We start from the raw sequence: 25550 nt of genomic DNA, 5'->3' as shown, positions 1-25550 counted from the left end.
GCTGAAACCAATGAACTAATGATGGTAACCATGGAAACTGAAATAAGGTGGGAAACTGAACAAAGGAACGTGAAACTCAGACATGAACACAACAAGGAAACAGATCAAAAACCAAACTAAAAACAAACATAACCCTGACAAGCACTCTTGCTTGAGTGCTTAACTATAGATATTATATAAGACAAACGCTCATGCAGGGGCATTGCCACTATATCTGTAATTTTAGGGGCATTATAACTTCATTCTTATAGTGTTTATGTTTGTTTTTTGCAAAGTGAGTGACATACTCGATAATGTCTGCTCACAGCCTTGTACATAATTAAAAATATATATTATTGTGTTTTATCGTGTATTATCGGCACGAGTTTCGAGCTAATATTTATCCTACCATGCTACTGTAAAAGTTGCGGCAGCATGCGAGTTATGCTTAACTATAATAAAAGTATAACTCGATTTCAGCCGCATTCTGAGTCTGACAATGTAATTTGTTTTTATCCAAAGCCATAGCAAGTGTTATTAGCTTGGGAAAATATATCTAGTGAAATGAAATCTTAAGTTCATGTCCAACTCTAAATTGTAAGGAATTTATATCTTTGAACCTTATTGTAAAGTGTTACTATGAAATGATTTGTTTATTATTCATGTATTAACTAACATGAACTAACCATGAGCAACACATTTGTTACTCTATTTGTTAATTGTAGTTAATAATAATACAACTGTTAATTGTCTGTTCATGTTGTCACAGTCAGTGCATTAACTAATGTTAACAAATACTACTTTTGATTTTAATAATAGGGCGCCTGATTTTCAGTAAATGCTGAAATTAATATTAAACCAACACTATGGAACTTTTCCTGGTTACAGTCACAGGTTTTTATAATGTAATGAGAAGGTCAGTTGTCAGGGCCTCATTTCCCGTACAACAATAGATCTTACAGTAGCTCATCTTACATCTGTCTTTATTTAAACTCATTCATGAAATACATTGATGATGCAAAATCAATGTACGTATGTAAAAATAACAACAATCAAATCTGTGGAACTGAGCTGAAGAACTTTTTCAGACTCGCCCTGGAGTTCCATCCTCTCTCCTTTGCAAACCTGAACACACTCCCAAAGAGATCAGGGAATGAATCCATCAGGTTGATGCTCTCTGCGTCCTCTGGACTATGTAGAGAAAAAGGACACCAAAAAACATAGTCTGACAAACAATACTACTAAATTATTTAACAAACGTGCCTCACGTCACATGTAACTCACTAATGCTCGTGAAGGTTGCGTATAAAACGCAGCAGGCCCAGTGTGTTCTCAGGATAGACTTTCTTCTTACCATCCAGTTTCTGGACAAGCTCAGACGGCAACTGACAAAAGAAATATTTACTTTATTACTAATTTTATTACTTTTGCTTTACTTTATGTAAAGTAAAGCAGGCCATGAACTACATTCAAATGATTTGTAACAAGGAAAATCTTGAAAAAAAAGTTGTTACTAAAAGTTAAGTTAGACTCACTTTAGTTTTCCATTCAGAAAAGCTTTTCCCCTCAGTGTATTTTTCAATGGCATGAAGGAGCTCCTCATCAACATTACGACAGTTTTCGGTCTTATTCTGGTTCCCCACTTTTTTCAAATACTCCACTCTCCTGACCGGATTTCAAAAACAGCACAATCTCTTCAGATGATAAAAAAGTATCTACAGTGGATGAAATTTCCTCTTCATTTAATATAAAATCATATTAAGCAAGTACTATAAGTAGTACTGAACCTTTCTGGCTTGTTTAGACTGATAAATGTCATTGCCAAATCAACGGAATATTCTACCTTTCATCAGTCCAGAAGAAGGGGTGTGCAAGGGTTTGCTCCACTGTTGGTCTCTCCTCTGGAGTTTCATTGATCATCCCCTCAACGAGATCCTTCGCTACATCATCATCCAGATGTTCCAGTGAGTATCTTCCTTGTAGGATGTTGACTTCACAAAATGGACCTTTACCAAATGGATGGTGTCCTCTAGAGAGAATGTAGTACACTAACATACCAGCAACCTTCAAACAAGTTACAGTGTTAAGTTTAGAATTTTCATCAAATACAATTTAAATTAATTGTATTTGTAATTGTGTATTTAAGTCAATAATTTAATTTCTAATAATATATTTTTAATTATTTAAATTCTAATAAAAACTATATTGTTGACTTAAAAGAAAGGAGAGACCACCTGAATGTCGGAGCTCCTCTTGTACCCAATGTTGACTTCCTCATCTAAGGTCTCCTTTGCCTTCCAGCATCTAGTTCCAGCAATGCCTGTTCGTAAAGTTGTTTGGCTTAGGTTCAATCGACGACTAATGCCAAAATCAGCCAATCTAGCTTTTCCATTTATGTCTATTACAAACAGAAGTTTTAAATTAATGGAAGAAAATAAAATCAGATGATTTTAATTTCTCAGGTTTAACTCCTACCAATCAGAACATTCTGGGGTTTGATGTCTCGATGAAGCACTTTTGTCTGTGGTTGGTGTAAAACCTGTAAGCTGCAGAGAACTTCCTTCACCAGCTTCTTCAGAACCAAACTTCTCTCAGTGTTATCATCTGATAAATGATCTTGGATATATTCATCCAGTGTGTACTCACAAAGCTGAAGTACAAGGTATCCAAAATCCTCATCTTCTGCAAAGTCCACATATCGCACAATAGAGGGACTATCAAGTTGTGGAAGTCGTAGAAATTCCTCCTCATTCCTGAGAACTTGGTAATTAGACTTAGTCATTCGTTTCACAGCCACTTCTGTGCCGTCATCCCTCAGTCCAAGGAAAACTTCTGTTCCATCACTTCCTTTAGCGATCTGAAATTCATCACTACGAACAAGAGTAAGGTTTCTCAGCCTATTTTTATTGCTAATATCCATGTTAGCTAGCTTCTCAAGCTTAGGCCTCCAACGACGGCTGATCTGAACCCACCTTTTTGAGATATTTGAGTTCTTAGCAGGCGGTGTGAACGTCTGCAAACTTGAGTTTGATTCCTCAATGGATTTCACTACAGTGTTTGGATACGGTTCCTCTTTATCTTGCAGCTCACCTTCTTGTGATCCCACTTCTTGCTGGATTTTTTTCTTCTTTTTCTTCTTTCTGCTTGTTGATAGAGCAGCAGTCTCCTCACATAAACTATCCACTGCACTTGAACCTGCTGGATGTCTCAGTGATTCATCAAACTTTTGCAGCTTTTTTTTCATGACTTCATCCATCTCTGTCTCTGCTTTTATAAGTATCATCTCTGGGATGGGAGACAATTCACATAATGCAACAACTTCAGGAGCATAGACATTTATATTGGCGAACAGTCCATATGTCAACATTCCAATTAGACTTGAATAATCAGGACGTGTGAGAGGCAATAGACTTTTGCATAACTTCTCATAGACAGAATGGTTCCTATTCAGTTTCTGCTCAGACGTCTTCTGCATCATGACATTGAGTACTATGAGTATCATATTCATATTTATATCAATTATTTCTTCTTGTGCATTTCCAAAATGCTGAAGACTGTTTGTAAGAACTGACACAAGCTCACTGAATACCTGAGGAGAGATGCTTTCACTGACACACAAAGCAGCATTTAAGCAGTTCAGTGCAATCGGACAGTTTTCCTGAAGGATTTGTGGGAAGCGCTTGATGAGTCCCTCAATGTATCTGTCTGCACTCTTTGTGTCTTTTAACCACTTGATGGCGGTCTGACGATACTGCTCTGCACTTGGACCAACTACACCATAGTAGAGCTCAAAATAAATCAAATGATCAAAAGGATCCTCTTGAAAGAAATGCTCCTTAAAGACTCTGTAAACTTCTATCTGGCTTTTCGTTTGTACAGCACAATGAAAAGAAAAAGAAAGTACTTTCTCAGAAAATTCACCCTGTGAAGATAGTTGAAATATAAATCTTTCCACCTTTTTATCAAGATCTGGATTCACCCCATAGTTCCTTAAAGGTGAAGCTCCAGCCTTTAGAAGTGCTTTCACAATGTCTTCACGGTCATGATCAACAGCACACTGAAATGGAGTAAAAATTTGTAATCCGTGTCCATCTGGGTCAGCTTTTGCTGCAAGTAATCTTTCCACAAATCTCAATGGAACTCCAGGTATTAAACCAGCATAATGTAGAGGTGTTCGCCCATTTGTTGAGGGTTTGTTAGGATCAGCCGACTCTTCAAGTAGATAAGAGCAGATTTCTTCATTTCTGCATATAACTGCTGCTGTCAATGGTGTAACATCATCATTCCAGTCTTCAGAAGAGTACAAACCATTAATATCTCTGCCTTTTAATAATTTCCGAAGTCTCTCTGCCTTGTTGTCTATGATGCATTTTATTATGGGTTCTGTTTTTCTAGGTCCTACTGGAACTGGAACTGGAACCGAAACTACTTGGAACTGGACTTCCATTGATCTTCAAATACTCATTACAATCTGTCAAAAGATGTTAAACACTTGAAATTCAGGCACTGAGTAGCATTATTACTTATTTTCTTCTTTACATTCTAATCGAATTACTTTCTTCTTTATGTGTTAATCTTTACAAAGTTTTTTAGTCAGTTTGTATTTAGATGAAAATCTATAAATTCTGTCAATATGCTGTCATGTCATATGCATTAATCTCAGTAAATTTTACTCGTCAATGAAAAAAAAATGTGATTAAATCATTTTGATCAAATAACATTTTGAAAATATATAAACACTTACAAAGTAAAACATTCCAACTAAATATTCATAAACATGAAACTGTCCTTGTGAAAACACGAGCTCCTGAAATAATGCTATATGAGTATACTGATGTATTAGGCTACTTTTTTACTGGTGTTAAAAATGTTCTTGCTTTAAGAACATTATTAATTTTTCATGTTTTACAGTCTGTTTAGGATATTGCACTTTGTGTAGCCACTTGTTAGAGAAATGCTATATATTAAAAACTTTATTTAGGGAGAGCAGGGCACAACCTAATGCTTTTTGACTTCCTCAGTTTGTGTAAACCTACTTAGGGTTCAGAGTACTTTTTTTCCCCACATTATTTTCCCACATGTCTAGTACAATTATGTGGTTTTGTTTCATTAATACAGTGTGTACAGTGTGTACTTTTTTCTTGATATACCCCGAAAGAATGGAAGTGAAATGTGACAACATGCCCCATAGGTGGGGTACATTGTATCATGTGAGGGGCACATTGTAACATTATTATGACAGCTTAGAATGTTATCTGATCTAATCAAAATATATATACAAGACAAACTAAAATATTTTCTTGATAAAATACAATTATTAACTTTTTTCAATAAAATAATGGCATTTTTTAATAATTAAAAATAAACAAATTTTTGAGTTTGACAACAAACACACTGGAAAACGTACTCGGTTACTAACGTAACCTCGGTTCTCTCTAGAAAAGGGACAGGGCGGGACTCGGCCTGAACTGATGAGGAAAAATGCGGGTCTTATGCAATTTGCCCACAACAATTTATGGTCGATCAGTGGGCAGCGCCCAGTGGTCTCAGCATTCTGAATCGATAGCCCCCGAAGCAGACAACACTGATTCGTCTAGACCGACAACAGCCTGGCCTGTAAGGCGGGAACCTCTAGGTTATAAAACCTTATGAATGTAGACGGGGAGGCCCAGCCTACCGCCATACATATGTCTTGCAAGGCAATCCCACTGGACCAAGCCCACGATGAGGCCATGCCCCTCGTGGAGTGCGCTCTGACACCCAACGGGCACTGCAAGCCCTTGGTAGTGTATGCTAGCGCTATAGCATCAACTATCCACCTGGATAGGCTCTGTTTCGATGCAGCCAGTCCCTTGGAACGCCCGCTGAACGAAACAAATAGCTTCTCTGTCTGTCTGAAGGCAGACGAGCGAGACACATAAGCTCTTAGCGCCCTGACTGGACAAAGAAAGCTTGCGTCTCCCTCCTCGTCAGAGACCGGCAGGGCTGACAGGGAAATGACCTGAGCCCTAAACGGTGTGTTGAGGGATTTTGGAACATAACCGTGCCTAGGTTTGAGTATGACTCTCGAGTCATTTGGCCCAAATTCCATGCACGTCGCGCTCACGGAGAGCGCATGTAAGTCACCTATGCGCTTCACTGAAGCGAGAGCCAGAAGAAACACTGTTTTGAAAGACAAGTGTTTAAAATCAATCGTTTGGATAGGCTCGAATGGGTCACCTTTCATGGCCTCCAACACCGTAGAAAGGTCCCATACAGGGCATGAGGGAGGTCTGGGAGAAATCAGCCTCCTAGCTCCCCTAAGGAAGCGGATGACTAAATCGTTCCTTCCTATTGACTGACCAAGCGTTGTTTTAGAAAACGCTGCTATAGCCGCCACATAAACTTTGAGCGTGGAAGGGGTCCTGCCCTTATCCAGCAGCTCCTGTAGGAAGGAGAGAACCTCCGTCACCCCGCAGTCTGGGGGTGAAATGCCCCGAGCTGTGCACCAGCCGGAAAACACTGACCATTTCGAGGAATAGAGCCGTCGAGTAGACGGGGCTCTAGCCTGAGTGATAGTGTTTAACACTCCCTCTGGGAGGTCAGCGGGTACCCATTGATGGTCCATACATGAAGGGACCACAGCTCCGGGTGAGGATGCCAAATCGAGCCCTTGGCCTGAGAGAGGAGGTCCCTCCTCACTGGCACTGGCCACGGGGCAGTGTCTGCTAGCTGCATCAGAACTGGGAACCACAGTTGGTTCTTCCAGAGCGGCGCTACGAGCAGCACTGAGCATCCCTCTTCCCTGATCCGTTTTATCACCTGGGGAAGGAGAGAGACGGGGGGAAAAGCATAGAGCGGGCAGCGCGGCCACACTTGAGCCAGCGCGTTCCTGCTTTTGGAGAAAAATTCTGGACAGTGAGCGTTTTCGGGAGACGCGAACAGGTCCACTTTCGCTCTGCCAAACTTCTCCCACAGCAGTTCGACTGTGTGCGGGTGTAGAGACCATTCGCCTGCCGGAACGTTGCTCCTGGACAGTCTGTCTGGTCCCAAATTCTGGAGCCCAGGCACGTGCACTGCTTTCAGCGAGCGCAGGTTGCGCTGAGCCCACACCAGAAGGCGTTCCGCCAACCTGTGTAGATTTTGGGATCTGAGACCGCCCTGGCGATTTATGTAGGACACCACCGACATGTTGTCCGAGCGGACTAAAACGTGGTGACCCCTTATCAGGGGACGAAAACGCGTCAGCGCATTGTCCACTGCCAACATCTCCAGGCAGTTTATATGCTGAAGCTTTTCCCGTTCTGACCACTGGCCGAAGAACAGTCTGCCCTCGAGCAGCGCTCCCCATCCCGAGGTGGATGTGTCCGTAGACACTACTTTCACCCTCGAGGAAATCCCCAGGCTTACACCTGATTGGTACCAGTCGTTTGCTTTCCAAGGTTTCAGAGCTGTGATGCATGTCTGATTGACCTTGAGATGAAGCAGACCAGACGTCCATGCTCGGCGCGGTACTCGCGCTTTCAACCAGAACTGCAGCGGGCGCATACGGAGCAAGCCCAGCTGGAGAACTGATGATGCTGAGGCTATGAGACCCAGCATCTTCCGGAATTTCCTGAGCGGGACAGTCGCGCCACAGCGGAAAGAGCTCGCTGCGCGCTGAATGTCCAGTGCGCGCTGTGGTGACAGTCGCGCTATCATAGACATCGAGTCCAGTTCCGTGCCCAGAAAGGATATTATCTGACTGGGGATCAGAGAACTCTTCGCCCAATTGACTCTGAGCCTTAGATTCTCGAGGTGTTCGAGTAAAACGGTCCTGTGCTCTATGAGCTCTGAGTGCGATTGAGCTAGAATCAGCCAATCGTCCAAGTAGTTCAATACTCGAATGCCCCGGAGTCTGAGGGGCGCGAGCGCTGCGTCCATGCACATCGTGAATGTACGGGGTGCTAGGGACAAGCCGAACGGTAGGACTGTATACTGATATGCCTGGCCTTCGAAGGCGAATCTCAAGAATCGCCCGTGACGTGACGCTATCTGTATTTGAAAATACGCGTCCTTCAGATCTATTGACATAAACCAGTCTCCTCGGCGAATTTGCGCGAGGATCTTTCTGGTTGTGAGCATTTTGAACCGGCATTTCGCCAATGCTTTGTTCAGATGTCTTAGATCTAGTATGGGCCTGAGACCCCCGTCTTTCTTCGGTACCAGGAAGTATCTGCTGTACAGCCCCCCTTCGCTCTGAGCTTGAGATAAAGGCTCTATTGCCCCTTTGCTCAACAGTTTCGATATTTCGGCTCGAAGTAGGTGTGCTACTTCTGTTTTCACCGTGGTTTCGACGCGCGCCGTATAGCGGCGAGGGCGTCGACAGAACTGTAGCGAATAGCCTCTCTTTATAATGTCTAGCACCCACTCCGAAACCCCGGGAAGCGCTGCCCATGCATCTGCATGGATGGCTAGGGGTTGAATGCGAAGCGCGCTCTGGTCGCTCGGCGACAGAGGAGCTTCGGTATGCTGTAACATAAGCATCATGCTCGCGACATTCGAGGTGGGGGGCGCGCTGATCACAGCGGGCAGATTGCCCGAGCTCGACCCCCCTGCGGTGGTCAACCGAGGGAGGGAGGGATGGGCGAGTCCCGTGGGACTTGTCATGTCTGTGAGTGAATGTGGGTGCGGGATAGCGGGCACATTTACTGCATCGAGTGCATTGTCTGCCTGAGCAGAGTGAATGCACACTGGTTTCGTTTTAACAGAAACCGTGAGACATGCAGAACATAGTGTTTGTGGGCACTGGGCAGTGGGCACATTTACTATGTTTGATGCGCAATCGATCTGGGTCGATTTTATGAGCGCAAGCCCCGTGTGGTGGGCTGTGCTTGTGTGTAGGGATGAGCACTGGGCAGTGGGCATTTTTTCTACACTCATAGCACCATCGGCCGTGGCCGGAACACCAGAAAATACACTCTTTATGGGATTTATCTGGGTAGCCGTAAAAACGGCATTTGTGTGCAGGCAAGCGGGCAGCTGTTCCGGCTTGTTTACTGCAGAATACACTGGAACAGTCACATTTCTTGGAACTGAACGAGCGATGAGTTTCGGTGGAAGTCCGCCCGCAGGCTTGCTAGGACGACTTCGGGGCCTCAGGCTTCACCGTAATCCTAGGCCGTGGCCCACGCGGAGCGGGGCGGCGGCTAGTCGAGCGAGAGCGTGGCCTCGAGCTTTGGGCCCGTCGGCGCTGCGACGAGGCGGCGGGGGGCGGAGGCTGTGGCTGTGAGCTCCGAGCAGGCGGTTTTGCACGGCCCGCTGCGGAACTGGAGTGCTTGGGTTGGAGCGTTTCTGCACCGCAGCGAATCTCTCCACAAAGTCGTTGACGGAAGATCCAAAGAGGCCAGCAGAAGAAAGCGGGGCGTCGAGGAACGCGGTGCGCTCAGACTCAGACATCGCCGAGAGCGTCAGCCATAAGTGCCTCTCCGCGACAGTGAGAGAGGCCATGCTCCGTCCTACGGCCTGTGCAGCAGACTTAGTAGCGCGGAGAGCGAGGTCCGTGGCACTCCTTAAGTCTGGCACGCAAATTGCTTCTGGTCCTTTCTCGTCCAGCTTACAGAGGAGATCGGCCTGGAAAATATGCAGGGTGGCCATCGTGTGCAGCGCTGACGCAGCCTGCCCAGCGGCGGAGAAAGCGCGGCCGAGCAGGGTTGACGTCGTGCGGCAGGCTTTAGAGGGTAGCGCCGGCTTAGCACGCCGTCCAGCAGAGGGCGGGCAAAGGTGGGTCGCTATCGCCTCTTCGACCGGCGGGAGCGAATGGTATCCTCTGTTTTTGGCATCGTCAACAGCGGAGAATGCCAGTGAAACAGAAGAGCGCGTTCGAGCCGAAAAGGGGGCGTTCCAAGCCTTCGTGTAACTCAGGAAGAAAGGGCGCCGGTTTGGACGTAGGCGAAGCGCGATCCCCAGGAAGGAAGAATCCATCCAGCCGGTTGTGAGAGGGCAGCTCAGGCGTTGACCACTCGAGGCCGAGGCTCGCCGTGGCCTGCACGAGTATACGCATCAGCTCCGTCTCGATGCTAGCTCTTTTGCTTGACGGTTCACGAGCAGAGGGCGCGAGATCCACAGAGCTCGCCCAATCCTCACTGCCCGACGCCAGAAGAGAGCAGGTATCATCCTCCCCAGACACGGCTTTCTCGTCAGCATCATCAACAGAAGCGGCGGCAGACCGCGGCCGCTGTCCGTCAGGAAGTGACTCAATTGAAGCCGGTGAAGCAAGCGGGCGAACCGGCGAGCTTTGGCGGACTGGAGAAGGTTCCGGGACCCGCTGAGCACGGCGCTTTTTACGGCGCTGCAACACAGTGGGCGGAGGTGCAGACTCAGAGAAAACTGCCAGGTGAGTCCTCCGAGTCACCATAGGCAGTAGCTCGCAGTGAGGGCAGCCGCCGTCAGCGAGCGCGAGAGCTGCATGATCTTCACCCAGGCAGGAAACGCAGATAACATGGCGGTCCCCGTCGCTGAGTGGGGCTCTGCACGAGCCGCAGGAAGGCATCTTTAGAAAGACGCTAGCTATTTTAGAGAGTGTGTGTCGCGCCGGCGAACACACACACACAGAACAGAGAGTGAAAGGATATAGGCGCCGGATAGCGCAGCGGGAACGGCAGTAGAAGCTTCAGAAAATGGCTCGTCCCGCTGAGAGGCTTTTTCAGACGGCGCGGCTTCTCTCTCCGGATCCAGCGATGCGAGAGCTTCGCTGAAGAGATGAAAAATCAGATATCAGCTGCCTCCGAGCCTTATTTATAGGCCTAAGCCACGCCCGTTTCGGCGGGAGGTGACGCAGTGGGCGCGAAGCGCCCTCATTGGATCTGACGTCACGATAGGCCTCGCTCGAAGGGCTGATGCAGTTGCCGCAGAGCAGCCAATAGGCGCGCGAGCTGTCTCGCCTATGTCTGCATGCTGCCGCAACGCGTTTTACATTAACATTACATTACATTACATTTACATTTACATTGTTTTGCATAGGATTGTATCTTGGCACCTTTTTGTATTGTTGTCACCTTGTGATGGTGATGGGTTTGCACTCCTCTGTCTATACTGGAAAACCATTTGGAAGCTTATCATAAAAATGAATGTTGCTTTAATTCTGTCTCTTATCTTTCTTCCTTATTTGATTCAGATGCTGGTGAAAAGGTTTGAGTCCTAAAGGTGTCCCCAGAACACTGAACAGTTTTTTTTTCCTGCGCCTGCCTTTACTAACATGCAAGTTCACCATCCTTCCTCCCCCTTCTCGTTCTGTGAACCTCTGGAGTTGTGAGTTAAGACTTTTTTTTTTTTTTTACTGTTCCTGTGCTGTTGAGCAACTACAATTCCTGTTAATCCTATAATTTTATATTATAATTTATTTAAAGTGAATAAATTGTAATGAAAAATAAATTAAATTAAATAGCTAAAGTAAATCGTAAGTGGAAGTGCATCTGGGTAGTTGACGTGACGTGGCTTTTTCACCGTCACAGAAGATAAAAAATAATTTATTTCACATTTTCATCATTTAGAATACTATAAATGATTAAACATTTTCTTGTTTTACATGAATTTGTTGTTTAAATACCTGAGTTATTTTTATTTTTTTTACAACTTTGAGCCAAATCTCAAAATCGTCCTATGGTGTGACGGTAGACAACATTATTTCATAAATATTAACTTTTATAAATAAAGAAAATAATGTTTAAACATCTTAATGAACACTCCTGGCATAATTGTGCAAGTGTCTATTTCACTAAGTGGCCATCACTTTTCCTATACATACATTTCTAAAAGTGTAGGAATTTAATAAAGTTTGTCACAGAAAAAAATGTCCTTTGGTGTTATGCAATAAGCTGATATTAAGTTGGGCAATATCATGGACAACTAAATTAAGTTGAAAGACCCCATTCAAGGTCATGTGACTGAAGACCCCTATGAAGCCCATGAGCAGTGCACATGGCAAGTATTTCTCTCAGAATTGTTCAAATATTTAACTATGTTTTCAGACCACTGAAGTTGTTAAGTTTTTTTGTCCTTTAGTGTGACACTCCTAAATTTAATTTTTTAATTACATTTTTTATTTTTGACAGCAGGACTATGTAATATTATGCAAATGTATCATGCCAATTGCTAATAACAGTTCAGCTAGTATTAGCATGGTTATTAACTGCCACAAAAGCTCAAATGTCCTTTGGTGTGACAGAAAATGTCACAGGAAATGTCCGTTGGTGTGACACTTTGGCCTGTCACACCATAGGACACAGATGTCACACCATAGGACAATACCTCCTTAAGAAGCTTTTAAAACGAATATATAAAGTTTCAACAAAAAAACAAATGTCCTCCTTTATTATTGTTACAATAAACACTATATATTCTGACTCTTTTTATGCAATGACTATCTTTGTCCTTTAGTGTGACGTTTTGTCCTATGGTGTGACAAACATAAAACAACAGAAAAATATACTTATTTTAAAATATCTTTAAAAAACAGAGCCAAGTTTGGCATTAGGGGAGTTACAACAATATCTCCTCTTAAATAGGTACAATTTCAAACAGTTTTGTAAGGTTGGCGAAAAAATTTTATTGACATTCGTAGGGAAAAGTTTATCATGTTCATCTAACCATGGTGAAAATGATTCTAATTAGTACTTTCATGTAAAATAAATATCACTTTAAGAAAATAATGTTTTAATAATGTTCTGTCTCAAGTACTTTTTATGTTATTTAATATAATTTCTTAGTACTTTTTAAATGTCACACCATAGGACACATTTACAGTACTGTTGAGTGAAAACGTGAAAAAAATATGTGAAGTCATTGACAAAATGAGTGACCACTACTATTTTCTGAAACTGCAGTTTTCATACTCCATAAATATATGTATTTTTTCTTAAAAAGTTATGTTTTCCAAAAAAAGTACTTTTTCTTGGCCATTTGTCAACTACCCATCTGTCAATTCATTGAATGTTCAAAATATTATGAATCTTTATTTAGAAAAAAATACACATTGGTTGGCCTATTCATGAGCATACATCAGCAATTACACATATTTAGGGGAATAGGGCATTATTAATATATACCATGTAAGGTGGTATGTGCTAGAAATGGGTAAACCACTATCAGTGAGTCTGCCCGTGTGGTGGGGGCACCACCGTGCCAGGCAGTGTCCCACATTGTCCCTCAGAAACATACCCCTTGTCCCCCCTTGGGCTTATTAGCAGGTGGTCACCCTAGTTGTAACAAGTGTTTTGTGTACTTCGCTGTGTATGTTGTTGATAATGAAAGGGAGAGAGACAGAGTTTATGGATAAGACTTTAATGCTCACTTCTTATACTGTGTTTATTCAGCTCTTACTGTGATTCTCTGGAGTAAAACTAAGGCTTCATCTTTTGTGTGATGTACAATAAACTTCACTGAACTCGTCAGTATATTTTGGTCATCATTCGGACGAGGTCTGCTACAGCAGGCTTGTATTAATAGTGGATAAAAGCAGATGACAAGTAAATTATAACCATAATTAAACTAAACTATACCTGTTCTATCTCCATATAGCATATATTCTCTGGCTCTGTGGGCATTATTGTCCGACTCCGGGTCGAAATGAACACCGCTACTGAGAGTTTCTGTTTTGATTTTATCAGATGAGATTGTCCTGGCTCTGAGCGCGAGCTCGTGAGGCTCGGCCCTCTGGGCCGGCAGCAGCAGTTAATTTGCATTTAAAGGGCACACACTAAAACAGCACGTTTTCTGAGCCCCCAAAAATGACAATTTAAACATGCTGTAAAAAATGATCTGTTGGGTATTTTGAGCTAAAACTTCACATACATACTCTGGGGACATCAGAGACTTATTTTACATCTTGTGAAAAGAGTCATAATAGGTGCCCTTTAAAGAACTATCTCAACTGTTCAATAACAGATTAAAATAATACCAGATTTATCTCATTTTAATTAAACACAAAAAAACAGAGATGAAAAATTAACATAAGTAAGAAATAAAATTTTGCCATGGTTAAATAAATGCTCAGTGATATCTTCCAAAGATTTCTGAATTTAGGCGCATTTCTTTTCTAAATAGTGTTGATATGGCAACTAATACACTAAGTTTCAACATGCTGGCATGTTTGGAAGTTTTTAAATAGGGTGACCATACGTCCTCTTTTTCCCAGACATGTCCTCTTTTTGGAACTAAAAAAAATTCTAGATCGTCCAAAATGTCCGGGATTCGGCTTTTGCCTTCTACAGTGGCCGTTTTTGCATTGCTTTAGGTCCCGCCTTCTCGCGTGCCACCATTGGTCAGTCGGTCGGTCATGTACGTAACGCAAACATTGGTCAAACTTAATATCAATCATTACCCTCAGCACGACAGCACAAGAGGAGAGATGTCTCCTGAACAGCGTAAAAAAAAGCCCAAATGTAAATTCACAGATGATTTACATTGAAAATTGTAAACGCACGGCATTCGTGGCTCGAATAGTCGAGACCGTTTTCCAAGATGGCTCCTGCCTGCCTGTATACGCGTAATGTATTGTCTTTATAAAGTATGTTCTCCTTAAACTGTCTGTACACTTACAAAGTTCTCAATGCTTCGGTTTGCATGTAGGGACCCTCATTATGCGTTAGTGTGAGGCTATTTTGAGCCTTGTTAGTGGTATTAACTAGCGATTTACTTTTACTTATTGATGGCCCCATATACTAGCATTATAAGCTAATCTGTTTTTAGAGATAAAACTCTTTACATTCGATTATCATGAAAACGCATCCCAGAGAACGATCGACTCGGTAACCATGTGTTAATTACCCCTAGGTTCATTTTTCACCGGAATTGTCCTTTAACGCTTGTCAATGGAGGGTGGCAAGACTGTCTCTCTGTACAAATGAAATGTAGCCTAGGCTACGAGAGTCTGGTAGGACCAGGCTACAATAACATAGTTGCAAGGTTGTGAATGCATTAGTCAAGTATTTGTTGATGCATAAAATATGGTCACCCGCCTAATTTAAAGGGGACATATCATGCCAAATGCACTTTTTTAGCCCTTAAATGCATTTTGTTGTATATTTGGAGTGTTTAGAAGTACAGAAAATATGAAATTATTCTCTTCAGGTGCTTCGTTGATATCTTTATATTCTGTTTTGGTCATATTTTTCAACCTGTTCCGATTTTTCTGTTATCTATGACGTTTTTTGAACTATTACGTCACAGTATTTGCAGCGGAACTGCCAAATAAGGACATTGACTTCCGGCCCAACACTTCGAGCAATCCGCCATTTTTATTTCTCGCTGCAATTTTGTAGTCCAAGCTAAAGGATGCAGAAGTTACGAGAGGGTAAGTTAAAATGTTCGGTTGTTGGATGTAGTAACCCACACGCTTCATTACACCGTCTAATGTAGATGAACTGCCGCGCTTGTGGCGCATGTTTAAACTGAAAGAACGAGCAGAGACCCGGTCTTGCGCGCTCACTCTCTCTCTTCAGAGCCAGGCGAAAGTGTAAACAAGACTTCACCGTCTCCAAACTAGACGCTCTCTTGCTCTCTCTCCCTCGCACATATTAATCAAAATAAATCGACACGGTGGTAAAAGGTCGGAAGACCAAAGTTTCATGTGTAAATACAGTACACACCATTGCGATACATCCATATGAAGACGTTGTTCTGCAGGTTCGTCGTCTTCATTTTCATCTCGCTCCTGCTCCGATTCTGGCTCGAACATGTAAGGCTGGCTGGACAAGTCTTCCGTTGTTGACATTTTGTTAATAACGTGTGTATAAAAGTTTCTGTGCCGCTAGATAATCGTATCTCTGCTATCAAACTACAAAAATGGCAGAACGGGGTGGAGTTGAACCTCTGCAACCTGGAGAGGGGGCGGGGTATGAAGCGTCTCAATTGCATTTAAAGAGACCGCACCAAAACGAGTTGCTCTCAGACACACATCAGAAAAGGGGTAGAAAAGGGGCCTGTGGAGCTATAATAATGAGGATTCAGACCCATGCATTGCAGTTCCGCTTTATATAGACTACAAATGTATGATTTATATGTAAAAAGGAACAATTTAAAAGCATGATATGTCTCCTTTAAAACAAGTGTGTTACAACTATCCCCGAGTTATGTTGTACCCCGCTTAGCCTCTTCACATCACATGCTCTTCTTGTGCATTCCCTCCCCCTCTTCAATGTTTAGTTACAACTAATAATATAGATTTTAAAATACGGGCCATAGTTTTCATGAAAATGAAACTCAGGGATGGGATGGGCGGACCGAAAAATCGATAGGCGCTACATTCGATTGTGGGTCCACACTTAACGAAATATCCTCACATAAATTATGAATCCCTTTTGTACAATGCCTCTTGCACGTCTGAACCATTTTTATGGTCTATGGTCTGAAAACGCATGCTGCAGCAAATATATCTATTTAATAAGTACTAGTATCTAATGACTTAGTACTAGTATTTATTGAATACATACTAGTACTAGTAATAGGTACTAGTATCTAAAAAATAAGTACTAGTACCTAATTATTAACTACTATCTAATATGTACTAGTCACAATTTGAATACATACTAGTCAGAACTGAATAGTTGATATCTGAATGACAGATCCCCATAGAAGTCAATGGCAAAAAAATTAATTTGTTACTAACAAAATAATAATTACAAGTCACTATTGGAATAAGTAGGCTACTAGTATCTAATGAATAAGTACTAGTATCTATTTAGGTACTAGTATCTAATGAATACTAGTATCTAATAATAAGTAACTAATGAATAAGTAGTATCTAATAAATAAGAACTAGTATCTAATGAATAAGTAGCCTACTAGTATCTAATAAATAAGAACTAGTCACTATTGGAATAAGTACTAGTATCTAATAAATAAGAACTAGTATCTAATGAATAAGTACTAGTATCTTTAAAAAGGTACTAGTACCTAAAGCTACTTTCATTAACTTTTCTTTGTCTATATTTGTAGCCTATAAAAATATTATGCATTGCTGACAATGCATCCAATTTTAAAGACGTTCAGAGTTCTGTTTTTGTTGGGTTACTCAAAACGTAAAGTCAATTTGTGTCTTAAACCTGACAAAGATGTACAGTAGGCCTACTGCAAATGGATTTTCAATGCAGTTTTTACATTTTACGTTTCATTAGCCTCATAGCATAATTGCCTAAGAAATAATTAATTAAAAAATGACTTAGGCAATTATGCTGAGGCTAACGGTTTGTTCTGCGACTTCTTCAATGTTACATCTTTGTAGGCCTATATTTTAAATACACGAGTACAAAGAGGAAGAAAAATATATATTGCAAATTGTGTCAAATAAATGTCCATTATGGTGGGTCATTAAAAAAATAAAAACTTTTAGTGCGGTTTTTGTTTTCATAGAAACGAAACTCGGGGATGGGCGGACCGATCTTGAAGAATAGATGGGAGGTCCTCACTTAGAAAGATTCTCATATAAATTCTTGCTGTAAACAATTAATTTTAAGAAAATACGTATCACTGCAGTGTTACAAGAGAAAATGTAAATGAAACATTTCTCCTGCACTGCAGTCTAAACAAGCCTGCTGTAAGGCACATCATGACGTCGATTGTTTTACAAAAGCCACAAATGTAAATGTGACATTTAATATAATGTGTTTGCGTGATGTTTGTTATAAGTTTATTAAAAGTTGCTAAAAGACAGGCAATGATCTGTGATTGCTATTGATAAATGCTCAACAAAAAAAGTAATTAAAGTTAAAATTACGGCTTTCAAATATCATGCTAAATGGTTATAATTAGCCTACCTGTGTCATTCCCAGTACTCACACGAACCTTCTATTCAGAAGAGGACTATAGGTATTGGTATCTGCCAATACTGGCCTTGATAGTTCCTATATCGGATAAAAAAGGTAAGTGCCGCATGTCTTCCTCATTCTTATACACTGTACACGTCATCCACCCAACTAGTCCAGGCAAAGTAACTCCTTTTGGAGCCAAAAATAGAACTAATTGTAAAATAATTTTTTTCAGCTTAGATCATTTCTATGAGGTGTCCAGAACAACATACTAAAAGTCCTAAGAAATCCTAGTTGAGGAAATATGTTAAATTCTCATCAATCCGAGATGTGTGCCAATAAGGCAGGCAACAATACACCCCAATGGGGCTATTTTTTTCCTTCACTCCTATCAAAATGAAACTTTACACAATGAAAGTACCCATGAAAAGTAACATTTTTTGTATTACAAGTTTCTTTGAAAATGAATTTGAATATGGAAATGAGCTATACACTAATCGAATATAGGCTACCCAAAATACACCCGCATAGGCTTTAATTTCTTCCTTTACTCCTACCACAATAAAACTTTACACAATGAAAGTCTACAAGAAAAGTAAAACATTTTGTATTAGAAGTTTCTTTGAATATGAATTTGAATATGCAAATGAGCAATATACTAATCAAATATGCCCAAAATACACCCTAATCACCTAATGGACTTATTTTTTCCTTTACTCCTATCACAATCAAACCTCACACAGAAAAGTAACATTTTTGTTACAACACTAGGCCTAATTGACTTATGGCCAAGAAACCATAAAGTCACAAGTAGAAAAAACAGGGGCCAAATAACTAACACATTCATGTCCATTCAGTAAGTTAACCTATGCATAAACAGTAACTTGCCACACTTACCTGGGTTACTTGCCACAAAAAGACTTATATTGACCTATATCTTATATATTATAAGACTTATATTTTTTTTTTGCAAACAAGCCTTACCTAATGACATTCCCCCACAGATAACATCAGAAGTAAGTCAGAATAGCCGTCTTAGTCATTAGTAACGTGGTGAGATTAAATTTTGGCCTGGTGGATTTACAAATGATTGGTATTGTTGGTAAGATTACGAGATTACAGGCAGAAGTCATTCTTACCAACTAAACGATTCACTCTCACACAGAAGATGAAAAACCAGATAGACACAATTTCCAGACATTCCAGCTCTTTAAAATAATTTTGCCAGACACCAAAACTGCTTCTCTTTTTGTAGTTAGCAAGTATTTCAGACCAGGCGGGCCACACATCAGACTTCCACCATTTGTAAAGTTGCTTTGCAGTGTTATGAGAAGCTAGCAACAGCAATATGTAGGTTAGTTAAAGAAAATAAATAAATAAAATAAAAAAACACCAAAAAGAAACCTCCCCTGCTGTTGCTACCTTGTCGTGGTGGGGAGGCTTGTGTGCCTCCGTGACCCTGAAGACTACCGGCGGGGGTTATAGTATACCCCTGGCTGGCAGGTACTACCAAGCCAGGCAGTTTTCAGGTTAGAGGCCAGTCTAAAAGCAGCATTGCCATCACACATTGGCAGTAGGATGATTGGATGAAGATTGGGCCGATGTATTTGTCATACATATGAATGGTGTTTCTGCCTATGCAAATTAGGACATATTCAATAAGTGTGGCGCTCATGTGCATATTCAAATTCATTTCAAATTAAACTTGTAATACAAAAAAAGTTACTTTTCATGTAAACGCTACTTTGCCTGGACTACACGCCCACATTTAAAGAAAAGGTTGCTTAAGGAACCTCTGAATTGTGTTTGGCAACTTGCCTATAATACACTGTTGATGCTACAGTGTGCCCAGTTTAATATGAACTAGCCTAAATAACATCCTAAAATTAAGTAAGATTGCGCACTGCAACTGTACCTAAAATGTACTAATTCTGTGCTTTGTGATTCTGTAGCCTACTGTCTTTGTCCAGTATTTGCTATATCACCAAATGAAGCAGATGGCAATAAAACAAAACAATGAATTGAATGATTGAATGCATGCCAATTATCCATTTGTCTTGACCCAGTTATGTTTATGATCACTGATCAAGTGATCAAGTCAATGTCACTGATTATACCATCTTCATCAGTAGTGAAACATCACCCCCTTTTTGAAAGCTAACCATCTTCATTGGTTCAAAACACCAAACGTTTTGTCAGCAATCAAGACCGATATAGCCTAGTTTTATAAGCAGCAAAAAAGTCCTGTGTTATGAATTAATAATCAAATGATAATCAGTGTTCATAAGGATTTATTTACATTAGTATTAAAAATCATATGCCAAACAACATTCAACAAATGAGGATAAATGTCATGATTTACAAAAGATTTAATTCTGTTTTTGCATATCAGATAAAGCTAAAAACTGATATGAATAAAGGCATTATGTGATCAAGTAAGAGTTGTTATTTATTGAGTTTTTAGGAATTAAAGTTATTGAATATTAATAGCTGAATATCATGCTTTTGCAGGCTGCAGTAATTATTTGGGGTTTTGTTCTCTGTATCCCAGCTTGCAGTACAATAAGGAAAAGAGGTTCTTATTTTAAAACACTTTTTATCAAAACAAGTCTGAATCTTCAACATTTATTCAGTACATGTGCAGTAAGCGATTTCTGAGAAACACTGTTGATATTTGAAATCAGTCTAAACAAACACACTCCTCCCTTCATTGCTCCACCATTAAAATGCAGAAACAACACAACTTCTGCGTTCGTTTTTAGGCCTTCCCGCTTCTGTCTCTCCAGCGCTGGAAAGCTTTTCTAATATTAACGCTGATCTTAAAGCCCTTGTATGATCATAACCCTTCTTTTTAAAGTGATACTCCTCTGACCTTTTCTCTTTTGTAATGTCTCTCAGCTATCTCTCTTTCTACAGTCTTTCTTCAAATTAGTGATGGGTCGATCATGAACAATTCATTCATTTTGAACAAATTCTTAATATGACAGAGTGATTCGTTCATTTTGTGTTGACCGCGCATGGGCAACATCCTATAGGATCTCTACAGGAAACAGAAATGATCAGTTCACCTCCTGAGTCTACAGGTCTAAGTAGTTCATTGTTCATTGTTCATTGTTAAGTGACGTGACAGCTATATTGGATACAATAATTCCCAACCTTCCTTACAAACAAGCGCTAATTTCGTTTTATTATTATTATTATTATTATTATTACAGGTATGTGATGCATTTCTGATCTCAAATGGTAGCTTTTTTATTTCTTACCATTTATAAATTTGTGAATTTCTGTCATGATGGTTCTTTTCCATAACATTGAATGTGGTAATAAAGAGATGGTTAAAGCTTTAAACTTTATCTGTATGATGGGGGAAATCATTTTGATAAAGCAAAGATACCAAAAATAAAATACAACATATAGTCAATAATACTAATGTAATGTTATATTTGTTGTAAGATATGACTCCGAAGAATAAACGACTCCGACCCAAAGACTCAAGAGGTGAACTAATCATTTCTGTTTCCGGAACAGACCTACGGTGGCCGAGAAGTGCAAAACAAACCACAGTTCTGAAAACAAAACAACAAATTTATAAACGACAGGGGTGGATGTTGTGAGGTTTTGCGCTCGTGCACGGCTGCCTATGACGGCTGCACGCGAAAACCTCACAACACCCACCACCTGTCGGTGATTGGTTGGAACACTATTTATTTTGGTTTTGAGTGGTTGGTGAAACCAACTGTTTTTGTGTGCAGATCTCAGAGCCTAGGCTGCCTACAGAGACGCAGTTTTTTTGACGGCATGCTTATGGGGCGGGTAGCTAGCGGATCGTTAGGAAAGATTAGATGAATGTGATCATTTATGTTTGGGCCTGAAATCGCTGATACAACCTTTAACTATAAAAGTATAACTCGATTTCAGCCTCATTCTGAGTCTGACAATGTAATTTGTTTTTATCCAAGGCCATAGCAAGTGTTATTAGCTTGGGAAAATATATCTAGTGAAATGAAATCTTAAGTTCATCTCTAAATTGTAAGTAATTTATATCTTTGAACCTTACTGTAAAGTGTTACTATGAAATGATTTGTTTATTATTCATGTATTAACTAACATGAACTAACCATGAGCAACACATTTGTTACTGTATTTGTTAATTGTAGTTAATAATAATACAACTGTTAATTGTTTGTTCATGTTGTCACAGTCAGTGCATTAACTAATGTTAACAAATACTACTTTTGATTTTAATAATGTTTCAGTAAATGCTGAAATTAATATTAAAGCAACACTATGGAACTTTTCCTGGTTACAGTCACAGGTTTTTATAATGTAATGAGAAGGTCAGTTGTCAGGGCCTCATTTCCCGTACAACAATAGATCTTACAGTAGCTCATCTTACATCTGTCTTTATTTAAAATTAATTCATGAAATACATTGATGATGCAAAATCAATGTACATATGTAAAAATAACAACAATCAAATCTGTGGAACTGAGCTGAAGAACTTTTTCAGACTCGCCCTGGAGTTCCATCCTCTCTCCTTTGCAAACCCGAACACACTCCCAAAGAGATCAGGGAATGAATCCATCAGGTTGATGCTCTCTGCGTCCTCTGGACTATGTAGAGAAAAAGGACACCAAAAAGCATGGTCTGACAAACAATGCTATTCAATTATTTAACAAATGTGCCTCACGTCACATGTAACTCACTAATGCTCGTGAAGGTTGCGTATAAAACGCAGCAGGCCCAGTGTGTTCTCAGGATAGACTTTCTTCTTACCATCCAGTTTCTGGACAAGCTCAGACGGCAACTGACAAAAGAAATATTTACTTTATTACTAATTTTATTACTTTTGCTTTACTTTATGTAAAGTAAAGCAGGCCATTAACTACATTCAAATGATTTGTAACGAGGAAAATCTTGAAGACATGAAATCAGATTCTTTAAGTTGTTACTAAAAGTTAAGTTAAGACTCACTTTAGTTTTCCATTCAGTAAAGCTTTTCCCCTCAGTGTATTCTTCAATGGCATGAAGGAGCTCCTCATCAACATTACGACAGTTTTCGGTCTCATTCTGGTTCCCCACTTTTTTCAAAGAAATCTCCTGACAGGATTTCAAAAACAGCACAATCTCTTCAGATGATAAAAAAAGTATCTACAGTGGATGAAATTTCCTCTTCGTTTAATATAAAATCATATTAAGCAAGTACTATAAGTAGTACTGAACCTTTCTGGCTTGTTTAGACTGATAAATGTCATTGCCAAATCCATATAATTTTCTACCTTTCATCAGTCCAGAAGAAGGGGTGTGCAAGCGTTTGCTCCACTGTTGGTCTGTTGTTTGGAGTTTCATTGATCATCCACTCGACGAGATCCTTCGCTACTTCATCATCCAGATGTTCCAGTGAGTATCTTCCTTGTAGGATGTTGACTTCACAAAATGGACCTTTACCAAATGGATGGTGTCCTCTAGAGAGAATGTAGTACACTAACATCCCAGCAACCTTCAAAACGGTTACAGTGTTAAGTTTAGAATTTTCATCAAATACAATTTAAATTAACTGTATTTGTAATTGTTTATTTAAGTCAATAATTTAATTTCTAATAATATATTTTTAATTATTTAATTTAGTTCTAATTGTGGCAGTATAGATGTGTGGTTTTGGGCCACTATTGGTTGCTTCAGGTTTATTTATTGAGCCTATCCCAGCTAAGGGCGGCGCATATATATCTGCTCTGTAGTGAACCACGTGACAGAGCTTCTTCCTTGCTTTTCCGGTTCCGCATGCTGAGCTGCATGCGGGAAATTTGTCTGGTTGGTCCCCTGTATGGCACGTAGGAGATTGAGTGCTGTTTCCCACGGCTGACGTTCTGGTGTAGATTTTCCACAGGTAGGAACGCGATTGTTTATAGTGTTTATCTTTCAGTTTATAGGGCAGTGGGTGAATTACAATCCCTTCTGTTCTATTTACAGCGTGCACATTGATTTCACCTGTCGGACTGCTGTGACTGGGATTCATTGCACCCCAAGTATGCAGGTTATTTGTATTTGTGTTATGCTCCATGAGATTTCTTTTAATTATAGTTGTTGTTTCAGAAGGGCAGTGTATTCTGCCGAGTGGCGGGGAGGATTCGGTTGCTGGGGTAACTTGTCGTTCGCTCGTTAATCACGGAGCGCTGCTGTTTTGCTGTTGTTTCAACTGGATTTAAACCAACGGAGTTATGTCAACTTCATTCAACTCTGTCTATAGCCGAATCGAAACTGCTAGTGTTTAAAACCGTATGCAGGTTGGCAAGGAGAGGAATATCGCCTTCCTGTAGTTTTAGTGTGTGTGTGGGCGCGTGTGTAAGTGTGTGTGTGTGTGTGTGTGTGCGTGTGTATGTAAGCGTGTGTGTGTGGGGCTACGTGTGAGTGTGCATGTTTACAAGGAGAGTGTTGTGTGTTTGCTAATTGTATTGTTTTCTTTCAAATGTTTATCGTTTAATTAATTTGTTATTTTGTATCTGTTTATTGTGAACTGTATTTGATCAATCTATGTGATTCCTTTCTTTGATTTCATTTTGGGTTGAGTGTTCAAAAGCAAAGGGGCGGGGCTTGACTTGCTGATTACTTTTGTGCTGTGTATGAGCACCAGTGTGTGAAGGTGATATTAATTGTGTGTTTGGTTTTCTTTTGCATTTATTGTGCTATTTACTGAGTGTTTTGGTGCTCACTGAGTCCCCCCCTGCTGGTCACACTCGGTCCTATCATCTGAAAAAGTTGAGATTGTCCCTCTGTTTGTGTATTTATTGTGTATTGATGTTGTGAAGTCTCAGTGTTGAAGTATTATTTTGAACATTTTCCTTGTATCGTCTTTGTCTTGAATTAATTATTATTACTGTGATTAGAAAAATAAAACAATTATTTATTCATCCACGTCTCTTGTCTTATAAGAGGGAAATAAATCTGTGCAGCCTATTTATTAGGTTGGTATTCCTGGGTTAAGAACTCCCAGGTGGCGTAGTCATTACACTAGAAGATCTTTAAGAAAAATACTCTCAATGCCACAATTGGCGTAGTACGGCAGGGTTTCCCATTCTTGAGACGGAGACGTGGGTGTTTATTTTTGTGTAAATTGTTTTGGGGTTATTTTGTTTTGGTTTTTGTTTGTTTGTTTTTGTCCTCTCTTTTCTAGAAAAGCAGCAAAACAGCAGTGCCCGTTTGGTTTGAGTCTCCAAATTTTGGGGTGTGCCTTCCTTGAGGGGGTTCGTTTTTGGTAAGTAGGAAGTGGCACATTATAATCATGAGTGAGGAACTCCAAGAGCTCAGGGAGTTGGTGGCTCAGTTGCGAGCCGATAATGAGATGCTGCGTCAAGAACGTGCCTCTGTTGCCTCACCAGGGTCAAGTAGACCCTCTGGTGACGCACATGTTTTGCCCGCTACACCCCCGGCCCCATCCGTTGGTGCTAATGTCGGTTTGTCCGAACGATTTGTCTTTGTACCAAGGGATAGGAAGTGCCCTAAGTTTAATGGCCGGTCAGGGATTGGTATTAGTGAGTGGATTGAGGAGGCTCAGGCCTGTATTCGAATTCGTCATTTGTCCACATCAGATCAGGCTTTCTTTTTATTTGACCAATTGGAGGGGGAGGCACGAGAAGAAATTCGTTACCGTCCTGCTAGCGAACGTAGCGACCCTGAGAAAATATTCGCTGCATTGCGTGAGGTTTATGGATGTTCTGAGTCCCATGTGGCTTTGCAGGAGGCTTTCTTTTCTAGGAAGCAACAAGAAGGGGAGTCTTTGTTAGAATTTTCCCTCGCATTGATGAGTCTAAT

At 40.7% G+C, this 25550-nt stretch overlaps 2 protein-coding genes and 1 long non-coding RNA gene across 3 annotated transcripts in view; 1 reads left to right on the top strand and 2 right to left on the bottom strand.

The window, feature by feature from the left end:
• Nucleotides 1-896: 896 nt before the first annotated feature.
• On the bottom strand, nucleotides 897-17887 carry LOC311079764 (uncharacterized protein). Its single transcript, XM_084109413.1, has 7 exons — nucleotides 17751-17887; nucleotides 2455-4450; nucleotides 2214-2377; nucleotides 1823-2043; nucleotides 1515-1644; nucleotides 1264-1364; nucleotides 897-1170 (listed from the first exon to the last, which is right to left on the bottom strand). The coding sequence occupies exons 2-7, from the start codon at nucleotides 4424-4426 to the stop codon at nucleotides 1032-1034; spliced, it is 2727 nt and encodes a 908-aa protein (XP_083965539.1). The 5' UTR covers nucleotides 4427-4450; nucleotides 17751-17887; the 3' UTR covers nucleotides 897-1031.
• A 4201-nt stretch (nucleotides 17888-22088) lies between these two features.
• LOC311079765 overlaps nucleotides 22089-25550 on the bottom strand; it is an 82054-nt gene continuing 78592 nt past the window's right edge. The window contains exons 5-6 of the mRNA XM_084109414.1: nucleotides 22448-22548; nucleotides 22089-22354 (exon numbers count right to left, since the gene is read on the bottom strand). Of these exons, the coding sequence (XP_083965540.1) occupies nucleotides 22216-22354; nucleotides 22448-22548 (240 nt within the window). The 3' untranslated portion in view covers nucleotides 22089-22215. The remainder of the gene's footprint in view (nucleotides 22355-22447; nucleotides 22549-25550) is intronic.
• Nucleotides 23443-24649, top strand: LOC311080318. Its single transcript, XR_014605554.1, has 3 exons — nucleotides 23443-23628; nucleotides 23712-23767; nucleotides 23835-24649. It is a non-coding gene; the product is annotated as an uncharacterized lncRNA (long non-coding RNA).

The sequence above is a fragment of the Abramis brama genome (genome assembly GCF_963993115.1).
Source record: "Abramis brama genome assembly, chromosome: 3".
Taxonomy (NCBI): domain Eukaryota; kingdom Metazoa; phylum Chordata; class Actinopteri; order Cypriniformes; family Leuciscidae; genus Abramis; species Abramis brama.
Note: the sequence above shows the minus strand (reverse complement) of the source record. Positions and strands in the feature narration are given on the sequence as shown.